The 26246-nt window shown below is 48.4% G+C and overlaps 1 protein-coding gene across 12 annotated transcripts; it reads right to left on the bottom strand.

Moving 5' to 3' along the window:
* Positions 1-241: 241 nt before the first annotated feature.
* Positions 242-19047, bottom strand: LOC117962920 (transducin-like enhancer protein 1). 12 transcript variants are annotated; one of them, XM_059015036.1, is made up of 20 exons: positions 18934-19047; positions 15752-15849; positions 15434-15497; positions 13870-13914; positions 12442-12504; positions 11877-11978; positions 10978-11157; positions 10010-10156; positions 8866-8997; positions 7162-7215; positions 6426-6569; positions 6055-6196; positions 5207-5364; positions 4748-4824; positions 4336-4585; positions 3282-3529; positions 2996-3143; positions 2612-2762; positions 2128-2204; positions 242-1848 (listed from the first exon to the last, which is right to left on the bottom strand). In XM_059015036.1, exons 1-20 carry the CDS (start codon positions 18955-18957, stop codon positions 1741-1743), a joined length of 2412 nt encoding a protein of 803 aa, XP_058871019.1. In that variant the 5' UTR covers positions 18958-19047; the 3' UTR covers positions 242-1740. The 12 variants fall into 12 exon arrangements, with proteins under 12 accessions (XP_058871019.1, XP_058871024.1, XP_058871021.1 ...); XM_059015041.1 differs by having other exon boundaries at positions 10094-10110; positions 10977-11157; positions 11877-11951; XM_059015038.1 differs by having other exon boundaries at positions 11877-11951.
* Between the last annotated feature and the right edge of the window lie 7199 nt (positions 19048-26246).

Raw genomic sequence — 26246 nt, 5'->3', positions numbered from 1 at the left:
GCTGCGTCTTATTTGTAATATTCCAATTTCGGATCCACCTTATTTAACTCAATGTTATTTTCAGAGACGTTTCAAAATGAAATAAAATAAATAAATAAATAAATAAAATGGTGATGCAAAAACGTTTTCAGTTTTCATAAAGTCGTATATTATGCTGAGGTGCTCTAAAGCAAATAGCTTGTGACACCTGCGATCGTTCACAGTGCTCAGAAGAAAAACACCACCAGGCTCTTCAAAAGATCCACACATATACATTGTTTTATTAATTATTTTTTTCCCTTTTACATTTAGTTTTAAATGTGTTAACACAAAAAGTAAGTGCATTTTGAAAATAAATTTCCTTGGCGTTTTACATTTTTTAGTAGAATCCCAGACAGGGAAGGAAGGCATTGACACTGAAACAGATATTAAAAGATGCAATAAGGGTAGGATATTCCTAATCTAAAGGAGGGCAGGAGCACACAGATGGGATGTCTGTTTCTCAGGAAGGAGACGTTTATGTTGGCAGTTTGAGGGGTCAGCTTCAGTTCTATGGGGAAAACATGTAGTGCTGAGGAGCCTGTACGCTCGATCTCATCTCGTTCCCATGTTTCCATCCAGTTGTTTTATAAAAAGCAATTATACAAGACTGGAATTCCTCTGCAGGATATTTGTGTAGGGGTTGCAGATCGGACTGTACGCTGCAGGTGGATCATGTTCTTGTATAATCTGCTCTTTCTATAAACTCATTCACCACCCACCAGTATTTCCCTGCCAGTGTAATTCTATTCACAGCCCTCATGTTCTGCCTACGTGCTTTTTATTTTCCTGCAGTTCAAGATATAAAAAAAAAGTACATCTTGCATCCTTGGCCTCGGACTCTCGTTGGGTAACTTCCACCATCAGCGTGGCGCGATGGAGTTCTGCCAGCCCACAATCCTAACTGGGGCTGACAGGCAGGCAGGCAGAGACCCACTTGAAATGGATTTGATGTTGATCTGCTGCTGATGGAAATGGACGAGTCTGATTTCAAACTGCGTTAGAGTTGGTCCCAGCGGCAAATGAAACAGCGGGATTTGCTGGAACTGTATACAAGAGGGTTCCCACTGAATGTGAGTAGGAGACAGACACACACGAGCGAGCTCCTGTTTCTACCTGTGGTGATCATCAAAGGGCTTCCTGAACACAGTGTTATATACAGGGGTGTAATCATTTAGAAGGCATGGTTGGGTTTGGGTACTCTAAACGTAAGTGTTGAAGATTAATGAGCGCGTTCGGAGTTACGCAGCGTGGTCGCTTGTCTCCATCTGCCTTTCAACTAAATTGAGTTTCACTTCCCATGTCATGAATGGAGGAAGCGAGTGCAGAACAATAAAGGGCAGTTTTAAATGCTATCCCTGACTGATGAGACCACTGCCACATCCCAAGCTCCAAAATCACATGGAAGGGGGTTATTCTGTTCTAGCTGCAGCAACCTCTCCCATTCAGACACACGTTGCACCAGGACTTGTGATACAGGCAGGCAGCTGTGGGAGTTGGTTGCCTGAGCAAGGCAAGGGTGCAGGTAATCTCTTAACCCCGCTAAACAAAATGTTGGCTTCTTGTGGTTTTTAAATATTCTGATTGGAGCGGGGGTGGGGGGGAGAGAGGTAATACAATACAAGGTTTTGAATGACTGCTCCAGACACTTGGGAAGGCATGTCTGTGTGTCTGTGTGTGTGTGTGTGTTAGTGGTATGGGTGTGTGCTGCTGCAGGTCCCCTCAGTACACCACCTCATACACTGTGGCCTTTTTGTCTCCTGAGCCGGTGACGATGAACTTGTCATCCGGAGAGACGTCGCAGCTCAGCACGGACGAGGACTCCTTTGACTAGGGAGGGGAAGAGGAAGGAGGGACAGTGTGAGTGACGAGGGTCCCCAACATTGCTTCAGACTCATCAAGGCTCTAGTGCAGTGGCCAGCTGCTTAAAACACCTTAAGTTCTCCCCTTAGTTTTCCCCTTTTTAAATGTGGCTGTTGCAAAAGCACCTGAACACAATGTAAGGCAGTACCCAAGTTAAGGGAACAAGGTCTCCTTAAGTGTTCTAGTTAACCCTAATACTCAAGGTGTTTTATGAATTGCTTACACGTTTATTAATTTTTTTCCTACCTGGAATATACTGGCTCCGTAGGGCGTTCTCCAGGCGTTCAGGAGGTTATCCTTCCCAGTGCTCACAAACCATTTACCTGAAAATAAGACACGGATACTGATACAGGTATACTGGATGTGCATGCCTATGTATACATAGGTGCATGCAGGAGAGCGATGGTACTCAGCAGCTAAAACAAAGTCCTCTTCTGCACTCGCACAAGCTGGGTATCTCATAAGCTATTTGAAAGCGCAGGCAGTTGCTATTGTGATGGCCGTTTCTGCACAGTAGAGGTGGGTTCTGTTTCAAAGCTGTTTGAACCACTTAACGGAGATGACAGCGAGCGCAAAACACACATGTATACCTGCTCCAGTACACAACTAAACAGAATCAACAGAACAGCGTGCCTCTTGTGAAAGGATTATTTAGAATGTCGACAGCGCAGGATTAGCAAAGAGAATTTATTAGGACAGGAATGCAAAGGAGACTCGGTTCCTTCCTCACCGCACGACGCGAACTTGAGAGACAGCACGCAGCTCTCGTGCAGGTGCAGCTGGTACTTGTCCGGTTTGGAGACGTGCAGGACTTCCACGTTGCTGCTCTCCATGCCCACTGCCAGCCACTCCCCGGTGGGGCAGTACCCCAGAGAGAAGATCTGCAACGACAACCAGGGCTCCGGGTTAGCCAGCCTCCCTGCCACACACCCAGCCCCAAGACAGAGGACACCAGCGCCTGCTTTCACAGACCCGGAGCAGCAGTGCGAGGGTCACTGGGGTCCGTGAAACCAGACGAAAATATCACACGCTACAAAACTGTAACCTGCTGGTTTAGGAGCCTGTGAGAGAGCCCCGAACAACGAGCCTCCCCACCCTCTCCCTCCCCCGGTACCTGTGAGGTGAAGTCGTGCTGCTGGAGCTGCCTGCCCTCCCTCAGGTCCCAGCAGCGCACCGTGTTGTCCAGCCCGCCTGTCCACAGCTTGGTCCCGTCGTTCGAGATGTCGATACAGCTGGCGCCGTCTGTGTGGCCCTGGAACTGCCTGTGGAGGAGCATTGAGGAGGGTCATTGCAGACAGACAAGCAGACAGCATTGAGGAGGGTCACTGCAGACAGACTCCCAGGACCCCCCTCTCCCAGGTCCCCTGCCCCAGAGATCCCCGGCTGGGCTGTGCTCCTACCTGACCAGGGTCTGGTTCTGCAGGTCCCACACCACGATGTTGCCGTCGCTGCAGCAGGAGAAGCACACTTTGGCGTCGGGGCTGATGGCGAGGGCGTAGCAGGCGGGCGCCGACGAGGTCAGCTCCGCCTTGATCCGGGGGGTGGGCGTGGCCAGGTCCCAGATTGACAGCGTGCTGGCCTCCCCGCCCACGATCAGGGTCCGCCCATCGGGGAGGAGCTTGCAGGAGCGGATGTAGTTATCACGGTTCTGCGGAGAGGGAGGGAGACAGAACGGGGGTCTATAATGCAGCGATCGTAAACGCCAGACACATTCAACAATCTCACCTTATACACCTTCGATTCACAGCTAAGCAAACAGATACTCGGATCTTGTATGAGATTTTGTTATATATTTGTTAGATTGTGTGTCACGGGTCTAGGGGGGAGAGAAAGAAGAATGAGGATCTTTTCATTTTAAAAGGATTTGAATGCACACGGCCAGACTTCACCTCCACGAGGCTGGGAGAACATGCAGCCTGCAACATGGCACCTGAACCAGTCAAGGGGCTGTCAGAATCTGTATCAATCAAGACGGTGGAGCGGAAACTGGCTTAGGGGGAGAGGGGGAGAGGGGGAGAGGGGGGAGCTGAGTACTTGAAGCCCAGATGATGTGCTGATCCCATGGGGGCTGAGCAGCGAGAGGCAGTCATGGACTGGATTACAGGCCGTGGGGGGGCTGATAGACAAAGGTATGTCCAAATGAGACTTGCCAACATTTGCTGGCGAGAGTAAAAACTAAAGCAAACAATCATAGAGGAAGAGGGATTAGGGAGCAGATGTGACTCCCCTGCAGAAAAGTTTGGAGAGAGAGAGTCAGACTATGTGCCCATGGAACAGTGCCCAGAACAAAACCAGCCTCGGGCTAATCACGTCAACACTGTGGCTTGTCTCTCACTAAACAAACCCAGTCGAGACAGAATGGCACGATAGGAACAAACATGCACTTGCACTCTCTCTCTCTCCTCTCTCTCTCTCTCTCGCTCGCTCGCTGTCTCTCTCTGACGCCCTCCTTACCAGGCAGTCGAGCTGCGCCACGGGGCTCTTGGTGCCCGGCTGGCTCACGTCCCACACCTTAACGCAGCCCTTGCCCCCGGTGTAGACGTGGCGTGTGGAGTTGCTGATGGTCACGGCGCACACCACGTCTCCGTGGCTCAGCGTGTGGACCTGCCGGGCATGGCGCGGGATGCCCGGGCCAATCAGAGCGTCCGGAGGGAAGGGCACCGGCTGCATCTGCCCGTCGGCGCTCACGTGGAACGAGTAGGCACTGCGGGGAGGGAGTTGGATAGAGATATGAGGACAGACAGCAGGCACTGCGGGGAGGAAGGAACAGACAGACCACAGGTGCTGTGTTGATAGAGCACAAGAGGTCACGAAGCATGGGAGCTGCGTGGAAGCTCGGGATGGAAAGGGATACGATTCGACTCACGGTTTTCCTCCGGTAACGGCGGGCAGAGTAGACGGCAGGCCAGGAGTTCTCAGGTTTGGCCGAGATTCGTAGGCAACCTAGCAGAGAGAGAGGAGACAAGAGACAAGATATCATTTTCACACGCCACCTGCATCGAAATGGAAAACTGTCCATTATACAAGTTACACTTTTCCCATGTGTTTTTATTTCTGTTGTTTTGTTTTGCAATATCCTTTAATTTACAATTCACCATCAACACGCAAATCAACCAAACTGGTGCATTATTGAACGGTGAAGTATCGAGGGAGTAATTAAAATCACTCAGCAAGACCAGAGAGGCTGAGACAAGCAGTGCTAGGAGCTGGGTAATTAAAAGCAGTGCCAGTGCATTAGTAACACAGCTAGCTTGCGGTTGTAAATGTGGTCTCTGGGCTTCGTGTTCCTGGTTCAGTGAAGCAGTGAACAGGGGGGTTTCTTTACCATGGGGGAGCGAGCGTATCCGGCCACACTGCTGGACTGGGGGGAGACGTGCAGACCCCCGTAGCTCCCGGGACTGGACAGCTCCCCGTTGAGCCCTGTGTGAGACAGCACCCCGAAATGTGCAGGGTAGGACCCCGAGACCAGCGGGCTCCGCAGACCTGGGGGTGACAAGAGTGCATACCAGTACTGGGGTACACACTGTTAAACACACACAAGGTATTGTACTGCCTGGTTTCACAGCTCAGCACTAATCTACTTTACCTGAGGTTACAGTAGTCCAAGATGAGCTGTAATCGGGGTCTGGGAAACCAGCCTTAACTTCACCCTGTCACTGGTATGTTGTATAATAGGTATGTTGTATAATATTGTCTGTTATGACAAGGATGGAAATAAGGCTCCTATTGCATAGCAGTGTCACCCATTCCAGGTTTTAATACAAGCCTGATTAACCAGTGTACAGGTAACAAGCTCAGGTGTGTCTTTATTAAACTGCTAGTAAAACCAGGATTGTATCAAACTGCTATGCAATGGGGGTCTTATTTCCATCCCTGTGTTATAGAGGTGCCATAATTCATTTTCCGATGGCTTAGTTGGGGAATAGTTCAATTGGTCATGCTTTATAAGAAGGAATTGTAGCAGGGATGGTGTTAGGCTGTGGTTCTGGTTCTGGTTCTGTATGCAGGCTGGTGGGTACCTGCCTCTATTACACCTACAGCAGGGGGCAATGCGATTCGACACTGGAACTTGTCTCAATCTGAATAGATAGGATTGAGGCATGCAGCTCAATGGAAGGCTCTTCTATGGTTCTTGGTCTGATTGATCAATGAGGCAGTTTGGGGGGGTCGTACCGAGGGGGTCCGCGGGCGACGGCTTGCAGGTCACCAGGCGCAGGCAGGAGGCAGAGCTGGGTCCTGGGCCAGGGGGGGTCGGGGCGTCCCGGAGAGGAGAGGGGCTCGTGGATTTGGAGGTGGGGCTCCCGGGCTTCTCGACCTGCCAGAGGGGGGAGACAGAACCGGAGAGGTGAGAATGCGCATGAGGGAGGGAGGGAGGGTCCACTATTGGAGTCACTGGCTGATTTATTTGTTTATTGCTTGACTGGCTGGCTGATTGAGGATTTCCAATGCTTCTCCTCCTTCAGTCCATGTAAATAAACAGACATCTCTGTCCATCTTATTTATTCTGTGCTTTGCTCCCTGTATGCCCCCCTCTGCCTCCTCACCTGTGCGGGCTCCCTGTTTTTTCCTGGGGTGCTGTGGGGGGAGCCGGGGGGGCTGGTGGGGGTCTCTTTCCTCAAATGAGGGGCTTGATCCAAGCCGTTTCCGTGGGGGGAGTGGGGTTGGCTCCCACTGGGGGATGAGGGCTCCTAAATACAGAGGGAGGGGGAATGATGTGAGGGTAACACAAAGCACAGACACACTTTAGTTTGAGGGTTTATAAAGCGTCTCTCGATGCGTTATGAAAGAGGTTATGAACAATTTGAATGACTCGTTACAGTTACATTGTGCTGCTCCGAGCCGTTCAGGCTTTACTGTGAATTAAACAGAACTGTGACCTGGAAACTCAGCCGGAAATATCATCTTATTTCTATGTGAGGATACACTTTTTTTTTTTTGGCGTTAAGCGTTTCATTTAAAATCTGGTGTCGGCAACTCAAATATAATCGCAGACGAACTGAACTGTTTTTTTTTATTTTTTATTCACATGAGAAAGACGGTCAGCACTCAACATTCATCATGGTGGCTTCGGACGCGATCCTAATGAATTCACATTCATAAGTCAACAGGTCAATCTGTTTGGCCTACACCAGGCTGCATTAGTGATCATTTGCCTTAAGAGTAACAATTGGAACATCCCGCCACTAGGTGGTGATCTAAATCCCAATCGTCAGATTGTTACAGAGCAATTCAAAACAGAAAAAAAAAAAAAAAAAAAAAAACCTCATGAAGGAAACCAACCTCGTTGGAAACATCCACCACCAAATTGTCATCGCTTTTATCTGCATCGCTGTCCTGCAAATTTCACAGAGGAAAAAAAAGATTTAAAATTGCAATTTGTCTTTCTTCCTTTCTCTGACAACCCCCCCCCCCCCCCCCAAAAAAAAACAAAAAAAACACTTGTCTTCGTCACAAACTAGGTAACAAGGAAACAAGTTAACACTACGAGAAAGCCCCCCACCCCACCCCACCCCCCGAATCAGACGTCTGCGTTGTTCATCTCTGGTTAAAACACTAAAAGAAACAAATATTCATCTTTGAGGTTCCTCCCCTGTCTGTTCTGTTAGTGCTGGACTGCCTGGGACTGAGGATTCACTGGAACAGGAATCTGACTGGTTGCCATGGCAGTAACGTGATTTGCAATGGAGGCACGGATCTGATACAGGCCCTGTGCTGTAAGCGACATCTGTTCATTAAGCTAATTTCAGCAGTGTGATTTCTCCAGAGGGACACAAGCCTCTCCTGTTTAAGGGCCCAGGTATTGTAGCGTGGATTGAGTCAGTGAGGTGTGTGACTGTGCGTTGGTGTCAAAGTTTGCCACAGTAAAATTGCATCTTTCCCCTTGCTTTCCCCATGGTTACCCATGCCATATTTTGCTTTCACTATGCCTTATTACACTTTGCTACGCTTTCACTATGGGGAACTTGTACAGCTTTCAGACATATGACACTCATACTGTGCACTGCAGCCTGTGTGTGAAGCGCCATGCATGGAAGTGCGTGCAATGCTAATGTGATTCCCACAGCGAGGCCTGCAATGTTTTGACTCGCTGCACCCCTCTCCTCCCCCTGTACTCTCTCTGTGGTCCCCTCAGGACAGCCTGCGATGTTTTGACTCACTGCACCCCTCTCCTCCCCCTGTACTCTCTCTGTGGTCCCCTCAGGACAGCCTGCAATGTTTTGACTTGCTGCACCCCTCTCCTCCACCTGTACTCTCTCTGTGGTCCCCTCAGGACAGCCTGCGATGTTTTGTCTCGCTGCACCCCTCTCCTCCCCCTGTACTCTCTCTGTGGTCCCCTCAGGACAGCCTGCGATGTTTTGTCTCACTGCACCCCTCTCCTCCCCCTGTACTCTCTCTGTGGTCCCCTCAGGGCAGCCTGCGATCGCTGGGTCTCTAAACTCGATATGGAGCCCTGTCCACTCAGACCTGCCTCTTGTTTCTCCTGGTTTGACAGTTTTCCCATTTCATTTCATCACAGCTTGCCAGGAATTTCACAAACATCCTGGAAGACACTTCAAACCAGCTCCGCAGGGGAACTCCGGATTTACTCCACAGTCGTGGGAATGACGGAAACCTTAGGAAACTATTTCTGTGCAGGACGGGCGTGTTTTCAAGCAGCTTTCATCAAGTGCAAGACTCAAGGAACACGATCTAAACACGCTTGAACTGAGCAGCTTGGAGAGACTCCACTTGGAATAGTTTGCCACTGTATGAAAGCATACTAAGAGAGCGTCAATGGCAGGCCTGCATTAGTGTGTGCGTGGTGATCACCAAGTGGAGCCCCTGTAATGGGTGCTGATTGCTGACCCTGTGTAAATGGGACGGTCCTTGTTTCAATACAGGATGTATAACCCTGAACACACTCCTGTCTGAATACGCCTTGATTGTGTGGAGCAGCTAGCTCCAGCTGGATTGGAGGCAGTGCAGCCCCCAGTGGGTACGTACGTAGTGCTGGGGGTCCTTGTCCTCGCAGCGCCTCCTCTTCCCCTCTCTGCTCCCCTCGCCCCCGTACTCCCCCCCTGAGGGGCCCTGCTTCTCCTCCGCGCGCTGGCTGTCCGTCGATGACACCGACTTGCTCTGCGAAGGGAGAAAAAACAAAACAAAACGTGCATTCGTGGTTTGAGAGCTTTTCACCTCGTCTCACCTCACTGACAGGAGACCCAATCCGTCACGGCAGCGCATCACACCTGTGTAATGTCCTGTGTCATGCACAATGTCCTGTGTAGTGTGCAATAACCTGTGAACTGCACAACATCCAGTCTTTACTATTAGTCCTTCACTGCTGCAGTTCCAGATGTCTACAATCTGTAATGCAAACAGTCTGGGATGTGAAGCGGTCTGCAGTGCACTGATGGTGTGACGCTCGGTGTGTACCGAGGCTTGCCGTGTCTCACACACCATCGTTAACCACGCATCGTTCTGGAAACCCGTTACGAGCCCGTGTCTCGGGTTTCAGTTAGCACTCAGCCCGCAGGATGCCTTCTGAACTCAGGCATCACACCTGGGTCTCAGTGAGAAACATGAAGCCACATGACACGCTTCACTGCACTCCTCCAGGATGCGTTACTGAGGAGGTGGGTGGGCAGGCATGCCTGTCTCTGTCTCTGTCTGTCTGTGTGTGTCTCTCTCTCTCTCTCTCTGAACGGTAAAGAAAACAGCAGGGGCCTTACTTTCAAAGCGTTCCGCCGTTCTTTAATTAAATCTCGTTTTTGAAAGGATAGATCACGTTACAAAAACAAGACACTTAAGGAGGCGCTTAAACCGACTTTGAAATATCTCAATCTTAGTTGTTTGGTTGATTCCCTTGTGAAGGTAATGTTTTGTGTCTCTCCCTCCCTGTGCCCCTCTCCTTGGCTCCGAGCTGATCCTCAGCACAGCCCTCTCTCTGAGTGACTAACAGGCCTGGTATTTGACCTGCAGGCTACTTCACAAAGGGCTTCCTGGAATGACTTCAGAACACAAACCACATGGCAGCAGAGCCTCTGGACTCCCTGGAAACAGAAGGCAGCGTGGGAGAGACCTGCCACACTGGCTTTGCCATGTTCATTAACATGCTTTACCGTGCCGCCCTATTCTGTACAACGCTTACCTGTGCTTCACCATGCTTTCCCTTTATTACACTTTGCTGAGCTGCTCTTGTGGGACTCTTAGAAGTGGAGTAATGGTGACTCACCCGGCTAGGGGCCCGTTCTGCAGCAGGACAGGAGCGGACCGCACCGGCCCGGATTGCAGAGGCAGAACAGAGGAGACAGAGATGAGGGGTTATCAATCAGGCCTCAGTGTGCACAAAAACAGGAAACGTTTACGAGCAACAGAGGTTCACTAGCTGTTGCGTTTAACAGAACTGCACAAAATTCACACAGCGTTATCGCTACACTTTGTTTACATACAGTAGATGTGTGCCTTATATACTTTGCTGAAAAATCAAGTTGCTGCCGTCATTTCCTTACTTAAAGGGATCCAAAACACAGGATGCCGTCTCTAATAAGTTACTAGCTTTGTGAGATTCAACATATTCTTTTCTGTAAATGTACCAAAATAAGTCTTACCAAACTGATAAAAGTGTGTCTCACTCCCTGTGTCTCTCTGACTCTCTCACTCTGTGTGTGTCGGTCTCTCTGTGTGCGTCTCTTGTTCTCTGTCTCTCGGACTCTCTCACTCTGTGTGTGTGTGTGTGTCGGTCTCTCTGTGTGTCTCTTATTCTCTGTGTCTCTGTGTCTCTCTGACTCTCTCACTCTGTGTGTGTCGGTCTCTCTGTGTGCGTCTCTTGTTCTCTGTCTCTCTCTCTCTCTGTGTCTCTCTGTCTCTCTCACTCTGTGTGCGTCTCTTGTTCTCTGTCTCTCTCTCTCTCTCTGTGTCTCTCTGACTCTCTCACTCTGTGTGCGTCTCTTGTTCTCTGTCTCTCTCTCTCTGTGTCTCTCTGACTCTCTCACTCTGTGTGTGTCGGTCTCTCTGTGTGCGTCTCTTGTTCTCTGTCTCTCTCTCTCTCTGGGTCTCTCTGACTCTCTCACTCTGTGTGCGTCTCTTGTTCTCTCTCTCTCTGGGTCTCCACTCACCCCGGTGGTGCTCACTCTCCCCCTGTCCGCGCTCCTCCTTGGCAGCGAGGTGAGCTTGCATGCCCAGCACCCCCGACAGCGCCAGCAGCCCCGAGCCGCCCCCCAGTGCAGCCAGACCGGAGGGGTGAGGGGTCAACGGGATCCCAGGGGCATGATGGGACAGATGCTGGAGCTGCTGCTGCTGTATGACAACGACAGGTGATGAGGGAGGAGGGGAGGAGGGGAGGAGGGGAGGAGGGGAGGAGGGGAGGAGGGGAGAAATCACTCGGAATAGGGTGGGTAACAAAGCCCTGCTAGTGATCATGCATAATCTACACGTTCGTTTAGGACGGGCATTGCAAACGGAAAGTGATAAACTGAAACGGGGATAAAGACCAAGGTTTTTAAAAAACATTTTCATACCTCTTCTCAGCGGAACAAATTCTCAGAATTCCTTCATTTTTTTGCTGCCGAGATTTTCTTCATTTTCAAGACTTTATTTTCATTCCGACTCCAGTGAAGCCGTTTGACCCCCCCTGCTACAATTTCACTTCCTGTGCGCACACGCACTGACCCCCATGTAGTTTCCTATTGGGGGGTCGTATTTGCATGTAACACAGGAAGTGAACCTGTAGTTTTTATGACACGAAATAAGAAACGGTTTCTCCTGAATCAAAGTGAAAAGAAAGCGTGGGAAAGAAGTAACCATTTTTTTTTTTTTAAACCGTGGTCCTGCAGGGTCTGATTGGGTACTTGGCGCAGAGGGGCGGGGCTGGGAGCTGTCTGATTGGGTACTTGGCGCAGAGTGGCGGGGCTGGGAGCGGTCTGATTGGGTACTTGGCACAGAGGGGCGGGGCTGGGAGCGGTCTGATTGGGTACTCGGCACGGCGGGGAGGGACGTGGCTGGGAAAGCTATCTCACCCCGATGATGGCGTTGAGCTCGGCCATGGTCACCTGCTTGGCTCTCTCCACTGCCTGGGCCACCTGCTGCTGGTGCTGAGAAACAGACAGGCACACGGGCAGCTTTATAGGGGACACATGGAAGAGACGCAAATGCATCACAGCCTCATTTGAGGATGCCACCCCCCCCCCCCCCATATAAAAGCAATGGAAAAAAGAAATGTCAAGGAAAAATATATTTATTATCTGTCCATAAAACTACTTTTATTTCAGCCATTTTCAATAGTTCATGCATGAAGGGGTTAAATAAAAAACATTCGATGACTGTTTTTTTATGAAAGGACGGGACAAGGAGAGAAGGTATTCATGCCAGCTATAAAACACACAAGAGTTTTTGTACTGTTCATTCAAGCACCGTCCGGTGAGCTGCTGCTGTGTAATGAGCTATGCTGCACTCTCGCTCTGGTTTTGTGATACAAGAGCATGCATGTCCCTGTTATGAGATATCATGTACAGAAAGCATGGTGATTCATCAACGCCCGAGGGATCGGTGCACCCCCAGCGTGCAGCGCGGCGCCCAGCTTACCTCTTGGGACAGGAAAGGGATGATCTGAGCACAGATCACACTCAGCCGCTTCACAATCTCAGCCTGCAGGACAGGAAGAGAGCACCATCACAACACTGCACTGCATGGACAACACCAGCACTTTACACACTGGGAAGGAACATCAGAGAACTGAAGTGGTAGGGTTAGAGTTTTTACACTGACATCTATAGTTGATCTTTTACTGAGATCTCTATGATTATTAGTAGTAGTAGCAGCAGTGACAGTATTACCACTACCACTATTAGGACGATTGTTATTAGTTCTGTTACTACTACTAGTATTTTAATTAATAACGTGTATCACAACACCTCAATAGATGATTTATTGACTCATAGATTGTGCCTAAAGTGTCACACTGAAGGGCTGCCTTTGTTTTTGGCCTTTGCCAAGTACAGGCAGCAGGTCTCCTGGATAGCACACTAATGCGGGCACGGAGGCCTCGCTAATGGAATATCATTTCCTTAAGCAAACATTGAAAGGCAAATATAATTTGGAACAGGTGACGCACTAATCACCCGGCGATTGTGTACGCAGGCGTAGCGGCATTCAGTAAAAAAAGAAAGAAGAGCATTTTCATTGCAGAGTGCTCCGGGCAGCCTGCCAGTCCTTCTCTTCCCTTCCCTGGCACGACGCCCACACGCCCGCAACCTGCGCCAGGCACTGATGGATGGAGCCCCCCCTCGGAAGGAAGAGGAGGGGGGGGCATAAACTAAAACACATTCGTGCCACTGAGACACACACACACGCACACACTGAGGAGAAAAAAGAAAAACATGTCCATCTGCAAAAGCAGGACTCGGGAGCCAGAAACAGCTCCTGTCCTTCTGGGAATCTGGGTTTATTTATAATCCCAGATTTGAAGAGGCAGCTCACGAGCCAACACAATACTTTCTCACACCTTACTTAGCATGCAATCCCATGTGACTGTACAGGTCTCCAGTGCAACCAGTCTGTGCATCTGGATCCAGTATCGCTCCCTCCCTCCCCTCGACTGACCCACATAAACCCCTGTATAATCCTGCCGTTTTTAAAAGATAAGGACTCTGCATTCAAGCCAGGCTTACAAAGAGAGATGGAATAAATCCTATTACACACTGCATCCTCTGCTGCAAAAAATCAAGGCTTTGAGGTAAACTGCAGGGCCAGGCTGCAGAGAAAAAACAACGTTCTGCCAAATTCAGGTGAGGTTTTGTATCCTGCAGGGCGGAGCACTGGCTGGTCTGTCTGTCTGCGTGTCTGTCTGTCTGTCTGTCTGTCTGTCTGTCTTTCACTTGAAGGTGGCCAATCTTAATAATGTATTTAAAAATGAAGTGTTTTTTTTTTTTTTTAAAGAAATTCTGTACAGATTTACAGCCTTATAAAAAAGGCCCTGATACTGTATGCTTATGTGTTTGCAATGCACCTTACCTGTTTGTGCATTTCGATGTTCAACCCGTAAGACATCTCATAGTACTGAAAAATAAAGAAAGCAGAAAAAAAATAGAATTCAATGCAGGAGAAACTGTTGTGGAGTGTGATTGACTTCTGAAACAAACAAACAAACAGCTTTAATTTAACAAAACAGATAAACAGATAGACAGAGACTGTAGAAAGATCAAGTTACACAGATAGAGAGACATGTAGAGAGACAGAGATACCGAAACACAGTAGATATAATAATAAATAATAATAATCTATTTTTAATATGGCGCCTTTCACATGCAAATTGCCGCAAAGCGCTTCACATGAATAAAACAAATATTAATAAAAGAATGCAAGAAAAGCAATAAAAACTAAAGAAACCCACAGAACAGTAAAACAAGGCAGGGAATAAAAGCAGCATCATTTTAGCATCGAAACGCTCCATTATAAAAGTGTGTTTGTAATCTTGTTTTGAAAGCAGTGACTCTTCCTTTACAGAGACAGGCAGATCACTCCAGAGTAATACACAGTATGGATAGATATACAGTTACAGATAGCCAGACAGACTGACACATTTTCAGGATCGCTGTTAAAAAAAACAAAGAAGGGTGACAATGTCTTGCAGCACTGTTCACGGATAATGGGAATGAGCGAATCCTGTATCACCACTTAGGGATTTTATATTTAATTTAGTGCCGTGCCAGCGAGCTTCAAAACCTCCTCATGTCAAAAATCTTGTAATCTTCCTGAATACAGTACATGCATTCAGACCGAATACATCTTTCATTTCTCTCTCTCTGTAATAACTTCACGTTTGGACGTTTTCTAGCAAATATCCTGAATAGCAAAAAAAAAAAAACCCACCACAACCCAACAAGTGCATGTATTTTTTCAGCTGGCTTCTGTGTGTGCACTGAGGTGAACGCGGTGCTTGGAGGGAGCGCAGTGGAAACAGCACTTCAGCAGCACTTAGGGACCACACAAGACTGCCAGGAGACGTCACTTTAATTCAATTCCCAACGACAGGGTTCATTTTATCTGCATCGGTTCAAACCCTCATCATATTTCACTGTGATGATATCCAGCTGAACTGAGGTTCACCGGCGCTTTAAAACGCTATTTCAGATCCTCTTATCAATCCGCCTGTCCTCTTATCTCTGTGCCTGTCCTCTCCCGCGGTCTGTGTGTGTGTGTGTGATTAATACAAAAACAATGTACTTCTCAATGCATGCAACATGCATACACACCCCAACGACACAGCAGAGCGCATTCGAGGGTCGTTTGTTGTGGGGAAACTTGGGCTGCTTATTGCTCTGAATCAGTGATGGGTCTGTGAGCAGCACACAGATGCAGCATCCTAGATTTAAAAGGAAGTCGCTATCACTTTGCCTCTTGAAGTTCTTTCAATGGAGCATCCCTATAATAGCTCTGGGGCTCTCTTGAAGGACACAGAGCTCATAAAACAACTACAGGTCTGCGTTTGACAGCATGTTTATACACTGACACACACTGATACACACACAGATACAGATACACAGACACACTGATACACACACACACAGACACATACCATGATATAATGCCTCTGCATCTCCGTCTTCTCACTGGCCAGTTTCTCACACTCAAGCTTCAGACTGGGAAGGAAAAGAAAATATGTTGACCCTCATGAAAATTCCCACAGTAAAAGCACAGCAAAGTTTAATAAAGCCTAGGTAGCATTGAGAGGTATGGTAAAGCATATTAAAAAAAACAAACCATGGAAGACTGTTGTAAAGGCCTGGTATAACTTGTGTTGCTTGACAAAGGTTTGAGATGAACCAGCTGCTGAGAGCGAGCAGGGATGTGGGCGTGTCCCTGTGCCTGGCCTGCCCCCAGGGGTGTGGCTCACCTGTGGTACTGTGCTTGCAGGAACTGGAACTCCTCCTTGATCCTGTCTAGAGTCTCCAGCACTGTGAACTTGAAGGGCTGGCCTGGCTGCAGGGGAACCTGCACAACACAACACAGACAGCAGGGGGCGTCACTGCACCGCAGCAGAGAATGCACAGCGAGAATGCGCTACGATATCACAGGCTGAGAGCCGAGAACAAGGGGCAGAAACTTCCACGGGGACTGCAGGCAGTGTGTCTGACTGGATATATTTACCAGTATATTTAAATGTGTAACCAGACCCTTTCTGCTACTCCGACACAGCATGCTCCACGAACGGTCTGGCACAGCAGAACAGTTCCCTCTTATTGGAGCGCTCTGATAGAAAGGACCAGCACTGGCTCGGGTTCACACTCTCAGGATTCGGTTCATCTGGCTGTTCCACGGGTTCGAACACGTTTGGGAGAATTCTCTTTTGCAGAGCAACTCCCCGAAGACGTGGAATTGTTTCCATTATAGTACGAAGATGGAATGTGATAATTTTCCTGTCTCTGGTTATAAAGATTGTATTTGGGAATTGCTTAGAACCTGCTGCTCTTTCAGTCCAAACAGATATGTCTTATTTATGTAGAGAAGCACACAGCTTCATAATTTGGCATGTGGGTATCTATGCCAAATTATGTAAGTCGCCCTGGATAAGGACGTCTGCTAAGAAATAAATAATAATAATAATATGCCTTCTAGCACTATTTAAATACATACATCCAGTTCCCTGAGGAATATTGTAAGTCACATTGCATTACTTGAAATCAATTGCTGACCTGGGACTTGAACCCACAGCCTCCAAGAACCCAGTCCGCAGCTGTAACCGCTGTGCCAGTTATTCTCCGCTCCGGTCCCTCGTTCGCTGTAACCAGTCCAGGTTTTTTGCTTGAGCCGCAGAGGGGCTGCATGCAAAGGCTGTTTGTATGTAACCTGACTGAAGCAGAGTAACTTACTGCCGGCCTGCCTGCCTCGATGCACGCACACATGCACGCACACACACACACACACACACACACACACACACACACACACACACACACACACACACACACACACACACACACACACACACACACACACACACACACACACACACACACACCGCGAGCCTCTCTGCACACTCACAATGAGGATTGGTTTGAGCTCCAGTTAAAACAATCCCAGGGAGTTCAGAGGCACAGCCCCAGGCCCCTGGATAACACGGCTGGGGCACCCAGGCAGATTAATCCCCCTTCCTCTTCGAGCTCCAGCTTCAGTAACCTGCCAGCTCCTCTGTTTTCCACTCGACTGTGACAGTATTCAACCACGCTAGGCTTCCCCTCCACAAGGATTTTTAAGAACAGACAGTTAACTGTGTGCAAATACCCCCCCCCCCCCCCCCCGCTCATGTTCCTCTCGTTACATTAAGACAGGGATAGGGCGGGATTATCTGGCCAGCGCTGGGTTAGGCAGGATCGCTCTTCAAGCCCTCAAGCGACAGATTTCTCTGTGCTGATCGCTGTGGATAAACACAGACACTCTCCAGATACGCACGCGCACACACACGCACACACACACACTCCACACACCAGCACGCACACACACACACTCCACACACCAGCACGCACACACACACGTGTCCTTGAAGCGCTCCTCATGGAGCCCCCCCCCCCCTTCACACAACATCGAGGTCACAGCCAGCACCCTCTTGCATCAGCCCTATCATATCAGATCACAAGCAGCAGTGGTGCTGAGATCAGAAACACAGAGGCTGGACGCAACAGCAACAGAGCCCCGAGCCCCAGCACTTAGTGAAGCAGAGTCAGGGAGTGTACACTTAGAGGAAAGGATTGCACATCTTCCTGTCTTCTTGTATCTCGTCACCAGATCTGTTTGCAGCCTCAGATGGCCTCCCTGACACAATGCTACACCACTCAGCTGCATACCCTTTACTTCGGGACATGCACGTCACTCCACTACAGCGCACAGTACATGGTGCCCGCACCAGGAGTCCGCAGCAATAGACCACTTCATTTCTGCAGCTGCAGTTCCGTTAAAGGTGAATCAGCGTGTCTGTTAAATATTTCATTTGTAGCCAGCATAAATCCTACCCTAGAGACCCTTGCAATAAGACTCCTATAGGACAGCAGTTTCACCCATTCCAGGTTTTACCACGAGCTTGAATAGCTGCGGTGTGTCTTGGTAACAAGCTCAGGCGTGTCTTATTAAACTCACAGTAAAACCAGGACCGGATCAAACTGCTATGCTATGGGAGTCTTATTATCTATCTATCTATCTATCTATCTATCTATCTATCTATCTATCTATCTGTCTATCTGTCTATCTATCTATCTATCTATCTATATAAGAAACATGATATTTGTATATTTGTTTGTACAGCTTAATGCAACACAGAATTTTACTGCTGCATCAAAAATTCAACTGAGTTCCAGCTGAAAATAAGTTTTTAACGGAAAATACAAACCCATGCAGTATGAAACAGATGTGGAGAACCACTGATTCAATGCTGAATTCAGCAGAGAACAAAAAAGGCTGAATGAATTCCCCTACAGTTATTTTCCACTAACACAAAGTAAATGATGACCGTCCAGCAGACTAATACACTGAGAAGTATGCCCCTGATAAACTGAAAACTCACTACAGTAGTTTAGAGTAGAGCGTTTCAGCTTCCGTTGAACCTCATTATTAGAACAGCGAGTCTTCAGTTTATCAATGACTTTTCTCCTTCGTCGTGTATTTCTAGTGATTGATGAGTATCCCATTGGATCCTGATTCTCCGGGGATAGAGAGCTGTGTGCTGTGTTTGAATTTCTTGTACTAATTATATATAACTAAGGCAATAAAGACAGACAAACACAGTAAGTTAAGTTTAAACTGGACAGCTAGCTGAACATCAGTAAAGAATAGAACATGGTTTAACCAGACTGCTAAGAGCAGGAGTGTGTCCTGCTCGTCACACACATCATGTCACCACTACCTCTGCTCACAACCCCATGAAGAGCCCTGCATGCCCCCCATCTGCCAGGCTGCAGTGCCCCCCGTGTGAAGAAGCAGTGTAGCCCGGGCTCTGTGCTCTGTTCTCAGCCCTGCTCCCCAGCAGGAGGCCTGCGCTCCCTGGCTGCGTTGCTCTCTAATCTAGATAAACTGCGCGGTACTCACCGGGTGCCGTCCCTGAGGATACATCCTTTGAAAGGGAGCAGCGAGCGACGTCTTAATGATCTCTGTCTTCAGAGCAGAGCTGGGCAGTGCAACACTCCCCCCTGCCCACCCTCCTCCCTCTCTCCCTCCCTCCCTCCCTCCCGACCAAACACCACCGAGGATCAAAAAAAAAAAAGAGAAATGCAATCCGTCCAGTGGAACCGGCAGGCAGGCCGGCAGGCAGGAGAAGCACTTTTTTTTTTTTTTTTGGGAAGCAAGTAGTCCTGTCTTAAGGGTCTGCCCTACGTCCCTAAAACCACCATGCTGAGATTCCCTCAAGTTCTGGTGAGGTCCAGACCCGGTTCCCGATCCGTTCTGTGTGCGTTTTGTTTTATCTTACAAGAAAGGAGGAGGAGGAGGAGGAATGTTTTTGTTGAATCCGAAAGCAAAGCAGGCAATGAACAGCAGGTCACTAGGAGATCCAGCAGGCTTCTGAGCAGCCGTCCTAGACTGTAATAAATTGTGCCTGTTGGCATGAACACAAACCTTGCTGTCTATGGAACATCCCTTAAGGTGGCTCCGCGGTGATCCAGTCTCCACTCTCCACGCACAGCACAGACCTGGAATGCTGGCTTTTATTATGGATAGACATTGATTTTCAGGAAAGGTGGCGGTCGATTTGGGATTGGGGGTGTTTGCGGAGCTGCGGCTTGGGTTCCCCGGGATCATAAAACAAACTATTCTACTGTATTGAAATAGAGCAACAAAAAAACTGAAGCACTTCAGAGTCAAAAAGGGTTCAGTTTGGATTGTTGCGTTGCTGCTCTGTTCTGTTCCGTGGGATTTCTACAGTAGTAATTGTACCAGGTCTGTTTGTGTCACTGTAGAGTGCCCAATTCAATTCAATCGGAATCCTTGCCAGTGGAACAATTTCAACATGCATGCCGTGAATCAATAACCATTAAGAGCACAGTACCAGGGCTAGCTGTGCATGGGGAGGGTCTGTACCGTAAACTGCTCATCGATGGATTATCAGACACAGCTGCATGCAATAATTAGGCACTGAACCACACGAGGTGAGGTGAAATCCACTGCATAAAACAGGCCACTTTTACCTTTCATGTAGATCTCTCAAATACCACATTATAAGACACACTGTGGTGTCGTGCAATGACTGTGCGGTGCATGAAGACTCTCACAACAGGACAACAGAGTTCAAGATCACAGAGCAACCAGGCAGCTCTCCTGGCACGGGTGGGGTTGCTGTGAATCCACAGCAATCGATATCTGCTTAAAACAAACCTGCACAGAGCACTAAAAGCACATGAGAAACAGCATGCCACAAGCACTCCTTACCAGCTCTATAGTGACTGCATTTCATTGCTCTGGTTTCACTACAGGACTGAACTCCAGTTGAATGCCACTTTAAGGACCTCACTTCAGTGTCCGGTCCATTCAAGCTGCTGCTGGCCAGACTCTGGCTGCCAATCGCCCTGGAAGCTGGCTGCAGCGCGAGGCTTGTGTCCCCAACAACATCAAAGGGCTTCTCAAAGTAGCTACTGCCAACAGCTGAGCTCCGTTCTGAGTGTCATTGAAATCTTACTGGCGTTCTCCAGTGCTGGGCTGCTGAAGGACGCTGGGGGGGGGCTGTCTGCCCCTCTCCACCCCAGAAAAAGATCAACAGGAGCCCCTCAGCCACTGAGATGGAGAAGCTAATGTGAGGCTAATGTGAGACTAATGTGACCCTTCCTTAGAGGGACAATCTGCTCCCGAAAGCTGTGGGCAAATGAATACCCGTAGGATCACAGAGCTGCGTGTGTGTGTGTGTGTGTGTGTGTGTGTGTGTGAGCGGTGACAGCTGACATCATCTGGGATACTGCAACAGTGATGGCAGGGGAACTGGAGCCAGTGTACTCAACTACTGCTCTCTCTCACTCCCCCTCTCCCTCTCCCTCTCTGTCACTCTCTCCCTCTCTGTCACTCTCTCCCTCTGTCACTCTCTCCCTCTGTCACTCTCTCCCTCTCCCTCCCTCTCTCTCCCTCCCTCTCACTCTCCCTCTCACTCTCACTCTCTCTCCCTCTCCTCTCTCTCTCTCTCCCTCTCCTCTCTCTCCCAGAGTTAAACGGTTTGCCCAGCTCTGTCTCTAATCCCCCAGGAGCGCTCTGGCAAAATCAAAGCAACAAGCAGGCAGGAGAGTCTGGCAGTACTGCAGCAAGCCACTGCATCAGGTCCCCTGGGATCCTGTTCACTGCGCTCTGCCAGTACTCCTGCTGTGCGCTACACTGTATCAGGACCTTGATGACAGTCCGGTTGGTATACATACCCTAAAACGTAGCTCCTTTTTCATCAAGGGTTGAGGTACAGCGCTGGAACAATCTGTAGGCAATATACAACGTACAGAACAGTGGGGGGGGGGGGGGGGGGGGGGGGTTAATAACAATTTAGTGACTTGATAAAGATACGCTTGTCAGGTATAAAGCAGCAGAAAACAAGGCTTCACAAGACAGGTCTGCTCTCATTAGCTTGTATGTCGTCTGCAGTCCTTTCCCCTTTGAATCAACGAGTGCTGGAAGAGAGAGCTTGCAGATGAACTTGGCAAGTAGACTTCTTCTTTTTTTAAAGAGTACAGGGAGACAGATAAACAGGGCAGGTTGGCTGGGCTGCCTCCCAGACGCGGTCAGCCCAGTTAATGGGATGGCTCCGAGCCGAGAGGGCTTGTTCCTGCAAGTGTTCAGATCATGGGGAGCGTTGTGAGAGAACAAGTCCAGCTATGCTTGCTTGCTTTCTTTAATTACTTTAATATTTTATTTGTAGGAATATTTGCTGTATAGTTCACCTTTAGAAACTAAGTGGAGCGGACACACATTTGGGCTAATGCCTTCATCAGTGAAATGTATACTGTGGCACACTGATCAATGTACTGCACCACGTATAGCAATACAATTAAACAACGTGCATACCTTACCCTGTATGCAGTGCTGTTGGCATGCCTGTCTCAAATCATTGCATTGCCATGAGTTTCCATATTCCCAGGAATGACGGAAGTCGTGTAATTCACAGATGGGTTCCCAGCAGCCTTTGAAACTCCTTTCCAGTCGCTGTGTCTCCCCCTGTTGTCAGTAAACTGCTGTGGCACACCCTAGGCGAGACAAAGTTTGGGAACATGTTAGTGCAAACGCTGCCACAGCAACCATAATCTTCCAATTGTGTGTTTACAGTACCACCAGGTGGCGCCATGCACAATCAAACTAAACATTACTGGAACCAACATCTACATATTAAAACAGAAACCAGGGTAAACTAACCCTTATAAAAGTATCCCATAGCAAAAGCATTGCAAAGTGAAATAAAGCACAGTGAAAGCATGGAACAGCATAGGGAAGCATTGTAAAGCACAGAGAGGTCTGGTAAAGCATAGGGAAGCATTGTAAAGCACAGAGAGGTCTGGTAAAGCATAGGGAAGCATTGTAAAGCACAGAGAGGTCTGGTAAAGCATAGAGAAGCATTGTAAAGCACAGAGAGGTCTGGTAAAGCATAGAGAAGCATTGTAAAGCACAGAGAGGTCTGGTAAAGCATAGGGAAGCATTGTAAAGCACAGAGAGGTCTGGTAAAGCATAGGGAAGCATTGTAAAGCACAGAGAGGTCTGGTAAAGCATAGGGAAGCATTGTAAAGCACAGAGAGGTCTGGTAAAGCATAGGGAAGCATTGTAAAGCACAGAGAGGTCTGGTAAAGCATAGGGAAGCATTGTAAAGCACAGAGAGGTCTGGTAAAGCATAGGGAAGCATTGTAAAGCACAGAGAGGTCTGGTAAAGCATAGGGAAGCATTGTAAAGCACAGAGAGGTCTGGTAAAGCATAGGGAAGCATTGTAAAGCACAGAGAGGGATGGTAAAGCATAGAGAAGCATTGTAAAGCACAGAGAGGTCTGGTAAAGCATAGGGAAGCATTGTAAAGCACAGAGAGGGATGGTAACGCACGTTAATAATCTTTTATAGGGGTATCGTCCTTGCTGGTGGTAAAGCCGTTGCTCTCCCAGCAGATAGAAATCTCATCATTGTAATGACAGTATAACGGGCGGCTGGTCTTGGAAGGCTGTATTAAGCACTACTGGTAATTCAGTTGCGAGTTTGAGTTTTGCTTTTTAATTTAACGCAAGATTGAATGTAAAGAGAACAGTTTGTGCTGCTCGATCAAAGCACACGGAACTCGCTGCCATACAAACACGACGACGTGTGCGATTCATTTCAATTCTAAGACGTCACATTCTAGCGAAATATTGTCTATTTCCTAGCTGTATATGCAATGTGATATTTCATAAAGTGATATTTTGTAACAACTGTTAAGTCGCCCTGGATATACATATAATATTAGGTTCGTATTAAAAACAATTACTTAAAACATACTTTTCCTAAAAAGAATTGCCTAAAAAAAAAAAAACTAAAACTCCTACGAGTTGTCCAATTTAAATGTACAGCATTTCATTTAGAAAATGCCCCATGTTTTCTTTTCCACAACAACAACATGAAACCACCTTAAAAAATATTCGGCTCCTTCTTTATCGCTAGCCGTTCGGTGATTGGCCACACTGGGTTCGAGTTACCAATCAACCGCCACTGCCCCACGTTGGACTGTGACATCATATCAGTTTCTACCCAATCACGCAGCTGCCAGTCTGTGATTGGCCGCGGGCGTTCGAAGAGGGAGTTGTAAAACCTGCAGGGATTGTGGGCAGTGAAGTTCGATCTCGGCCACCTTTTGCTGCTGATATCTCACCGACTCAGGTGCGCCGTTGACGTGTCACCTTCTCCAGCGTCGCTCGGCCAGTGTTAAGACCAGAGCGAGTAAAATGAAGCCGGTAATCTCCCGAGTTTCCTGTGTGCTGTATCAACGCACAGGGATCACACAGCCGGGAGCCGCATTTCCACATTGATCACCCTGCTTAGTTGTTTATTTTTTATTTTTTTAAAAGATAAAATCGGATGAACAGGTTTATTTAAGAGATTCTGCATGCGCTTTTGGATCTTCGCTGTACCAGAAACGGGTGCACATTTCGCATGGTGCGCCATGCTTTACCAACCCCTAGAATTGCACTGGGGCTCAAGACAGCCAGCCAGCCAGCCCCACCCGTCCTGCCCGGGCGTTCTGGACCGTGCAGGATTTCTGGAGTCCTCTCAGGGGTCTGTGGTACAGCAGCGCACCTCAGTCCTGGCTAACACACGCATGCACGCAGCAGCATGTTTAAAAGTGGATTTTAATTGAGCAATTTGCATGACAAAAGCGACGCATTAATTAGTGCTACCTCGGATCCGCAGACTCCTCGGCTGCACATGCGCAGAGGTAGTAGCTAATAATACACTTCTGATGAATTTAACCAACGAACCGACCTACCAAACAGCCGGGCAGCGCTTTGATAAAGCGGCAGACTGCATCGATATATTAGATCACTTTGTCAACTATGAGTTTGAATTATTATTATTATTATTATTATTATTATTATTTTGGAATTGTGAGTTTCTCTTCCAGGCTCTTTTCAGATTCATCAGTTATTATTTATTGTTTGAAATATGTTCTCCCCACCTCAGCAGTTACAGTTCAGAAGTGGTTTATATGAAGCATGCCCGATGCAGTGTGTCCGGCAGTATAGGACAGCACTGTGGACGGCACTGGACTCTTTTTTTTCTAAGGATTCATGCTTTATGCAAATGTAGCTGAGTAAAGGTTATTGACAGCATTCAGAAAGCGCGACTAGCCTTTGCCGGGGTAATGGGAGCGCCAGTCACACCAGCACGGGACAGAACAGAGACCCCCCCTTTTTTTTAGGGCACCATCCTGTCGGCGAATCAGAGTCCAGCAGTATGTTCCAGTTTAAATTAATAGACGCGATCTCAGAGACCTCTGGTGGCGGTCCAGGGGACTGCAGTCAAATATACCTAACAGCATTTTAAAGTGTTTTATAAAAACAAAATGTATATATATATATATATATATAAATAATAATTGTTCTTTAAATTAGATTCCAAAAACGGGGCTATCTGGTCTGTAGCGTTGTGTTGAGTTGTCCAGTGTAGAGGGGAAGGGGAGGGGGAGCCGTAAGCACTACAACTCCCAGCATGCACCACTCACACCACTTCCCCCTTAGCTGTCAATCAAAGTAACGTGGTGCATGGCGGTTAGCCCCGCCCCCTCCTCCCTGGTTAATTATAGTCCACACACACACGCACCCCCTCGAATGGGTCCGGTGTGTGTGTGTTTTTCAGGGGTCTGCTTGTCAGCAGTGTTGTACATGCCTGTGCCTGTGTGTGTGGTTGCTGCCACAGTAGAGCCCCCTGTCAAATTCCCCTAAACAGACCCAGCTGTGCCCACTCGAGCAAAGCAGAGCGATCACACAGCAGCATGCAAACCACTTCCTGGGATACACGACCCAGAGTGTGGGTGTAGGAAGGCACACCATTCCCAGAGTAGAAACACTGGAGCGAGGGAGAGGGGGGGAGCAGTGCGGGCTGGCCACGGTAATGAGATCTGACAGGCAGGCCTGCCTACAAACAGCTGAAAATGATCCTGCTCAGAGAAGACAGCTTTGGCTCCTGGCTCTCAGCTTGACAACAAGACAAGCAGTGTGAGAAAACCGCTGCTCCAGTTATTACTGAGGGAGAGAGGGAAAGGGAGAGAGAGGGTGGGAGAGAGAAGGTGGGAGAGAGGGAGAAGAGAGTGGAGCAGGAAGGGGGCTAAAGATGCTATTTTCCTTTTCAATCAGGCAGCAGACTTTATTTTTGTTCTTATTTCTAAATCCTTTCCAAGTCCTTGTATACACGGTCTCAGATCAGGGATCTCCAACCCAGGTCCTGGAGAGCCTCAGTCCTGCAGGTTTGCTAGGTGTCTTTACATCAACAGTAGCTAAAGCTCAGGAACACGTGTTAATCTTGACTAATTAAGCCAGTAATGAAACGAAAACCAGCAGCCCCAGCAGCTCTCCAGGACCAGGGCTGGAGCCCCCTGTCTTCGAAGATCCCCCTCAAGTAAAGTCCAGGTACACTGAAGTATTACTGAGTACTATAAATACAGGGGCTCCTGCAGTCCTTCTAGAATCACCCGGGTAGAATAACCGCGTGGCTTTGTGAATGAAAGTCATCTCGAGCGAATGCTTTTTGAATGTAAAGAACGTTTGCTTTCAGACCCCCTGGGCCCCACGCTGCACGCAGAGCAAACACAGTGCTTAGTGCGCACAGCTGTGATCCAGCTCTGAGCCTGCACAAACACCCCAGCGGCCTGTTCCCAGCAGCCTCTGCAATCATGCTGTGACAAGACCAGAGAACAGCAGCTCCAACGTGCAGTCA

The sequence above is a fragment of the Acipenser ruthenus genome, chromosome 49, assembly GCF_902713425.1.
Source record: "Acipenser ruthenus chromosome 49, fAciRut3.2 maternal haplotype, whole genome shotgun sequence".
NCBI classification, from domain to species: Eukaryota; Metazoa; Chordata; class Actinopteri; order Acipenseriformes; family Acipenseridae; genus Acipenser; species Acipenser ruthenus.
Note: the sequence above shows the minus strand (reverse complement) of the source record. Positions and strands in the feature narration are given on the sequence as shown.

Excerpts from the sequence above, each read along its gene's own strand:
- LOC117962920 (XM_059015030.1), bottom strand. The coding sequence starts at position 16,682 with ATGCAGCCCCTCTGCGGCTCAAGCAAAAAACCTGGACTGGTTACAGCG. Across the intron at positions 12,505-13,869 it reads ACATCGAAATGCACAAACAG|GCTGAGATTGTGAAGCGGCT; the intron begins GTAAGGTGCATT and ends CCTGTCCTGCAG. Across the intron at positions 1,849-2,127 it reads ACGGAGCCAGTATATTCCAG|TCAAAGGAGTCCTCGTCCGT; the intron begins GTAGGAAAAAAA and ends TCCCCTCCCTAG.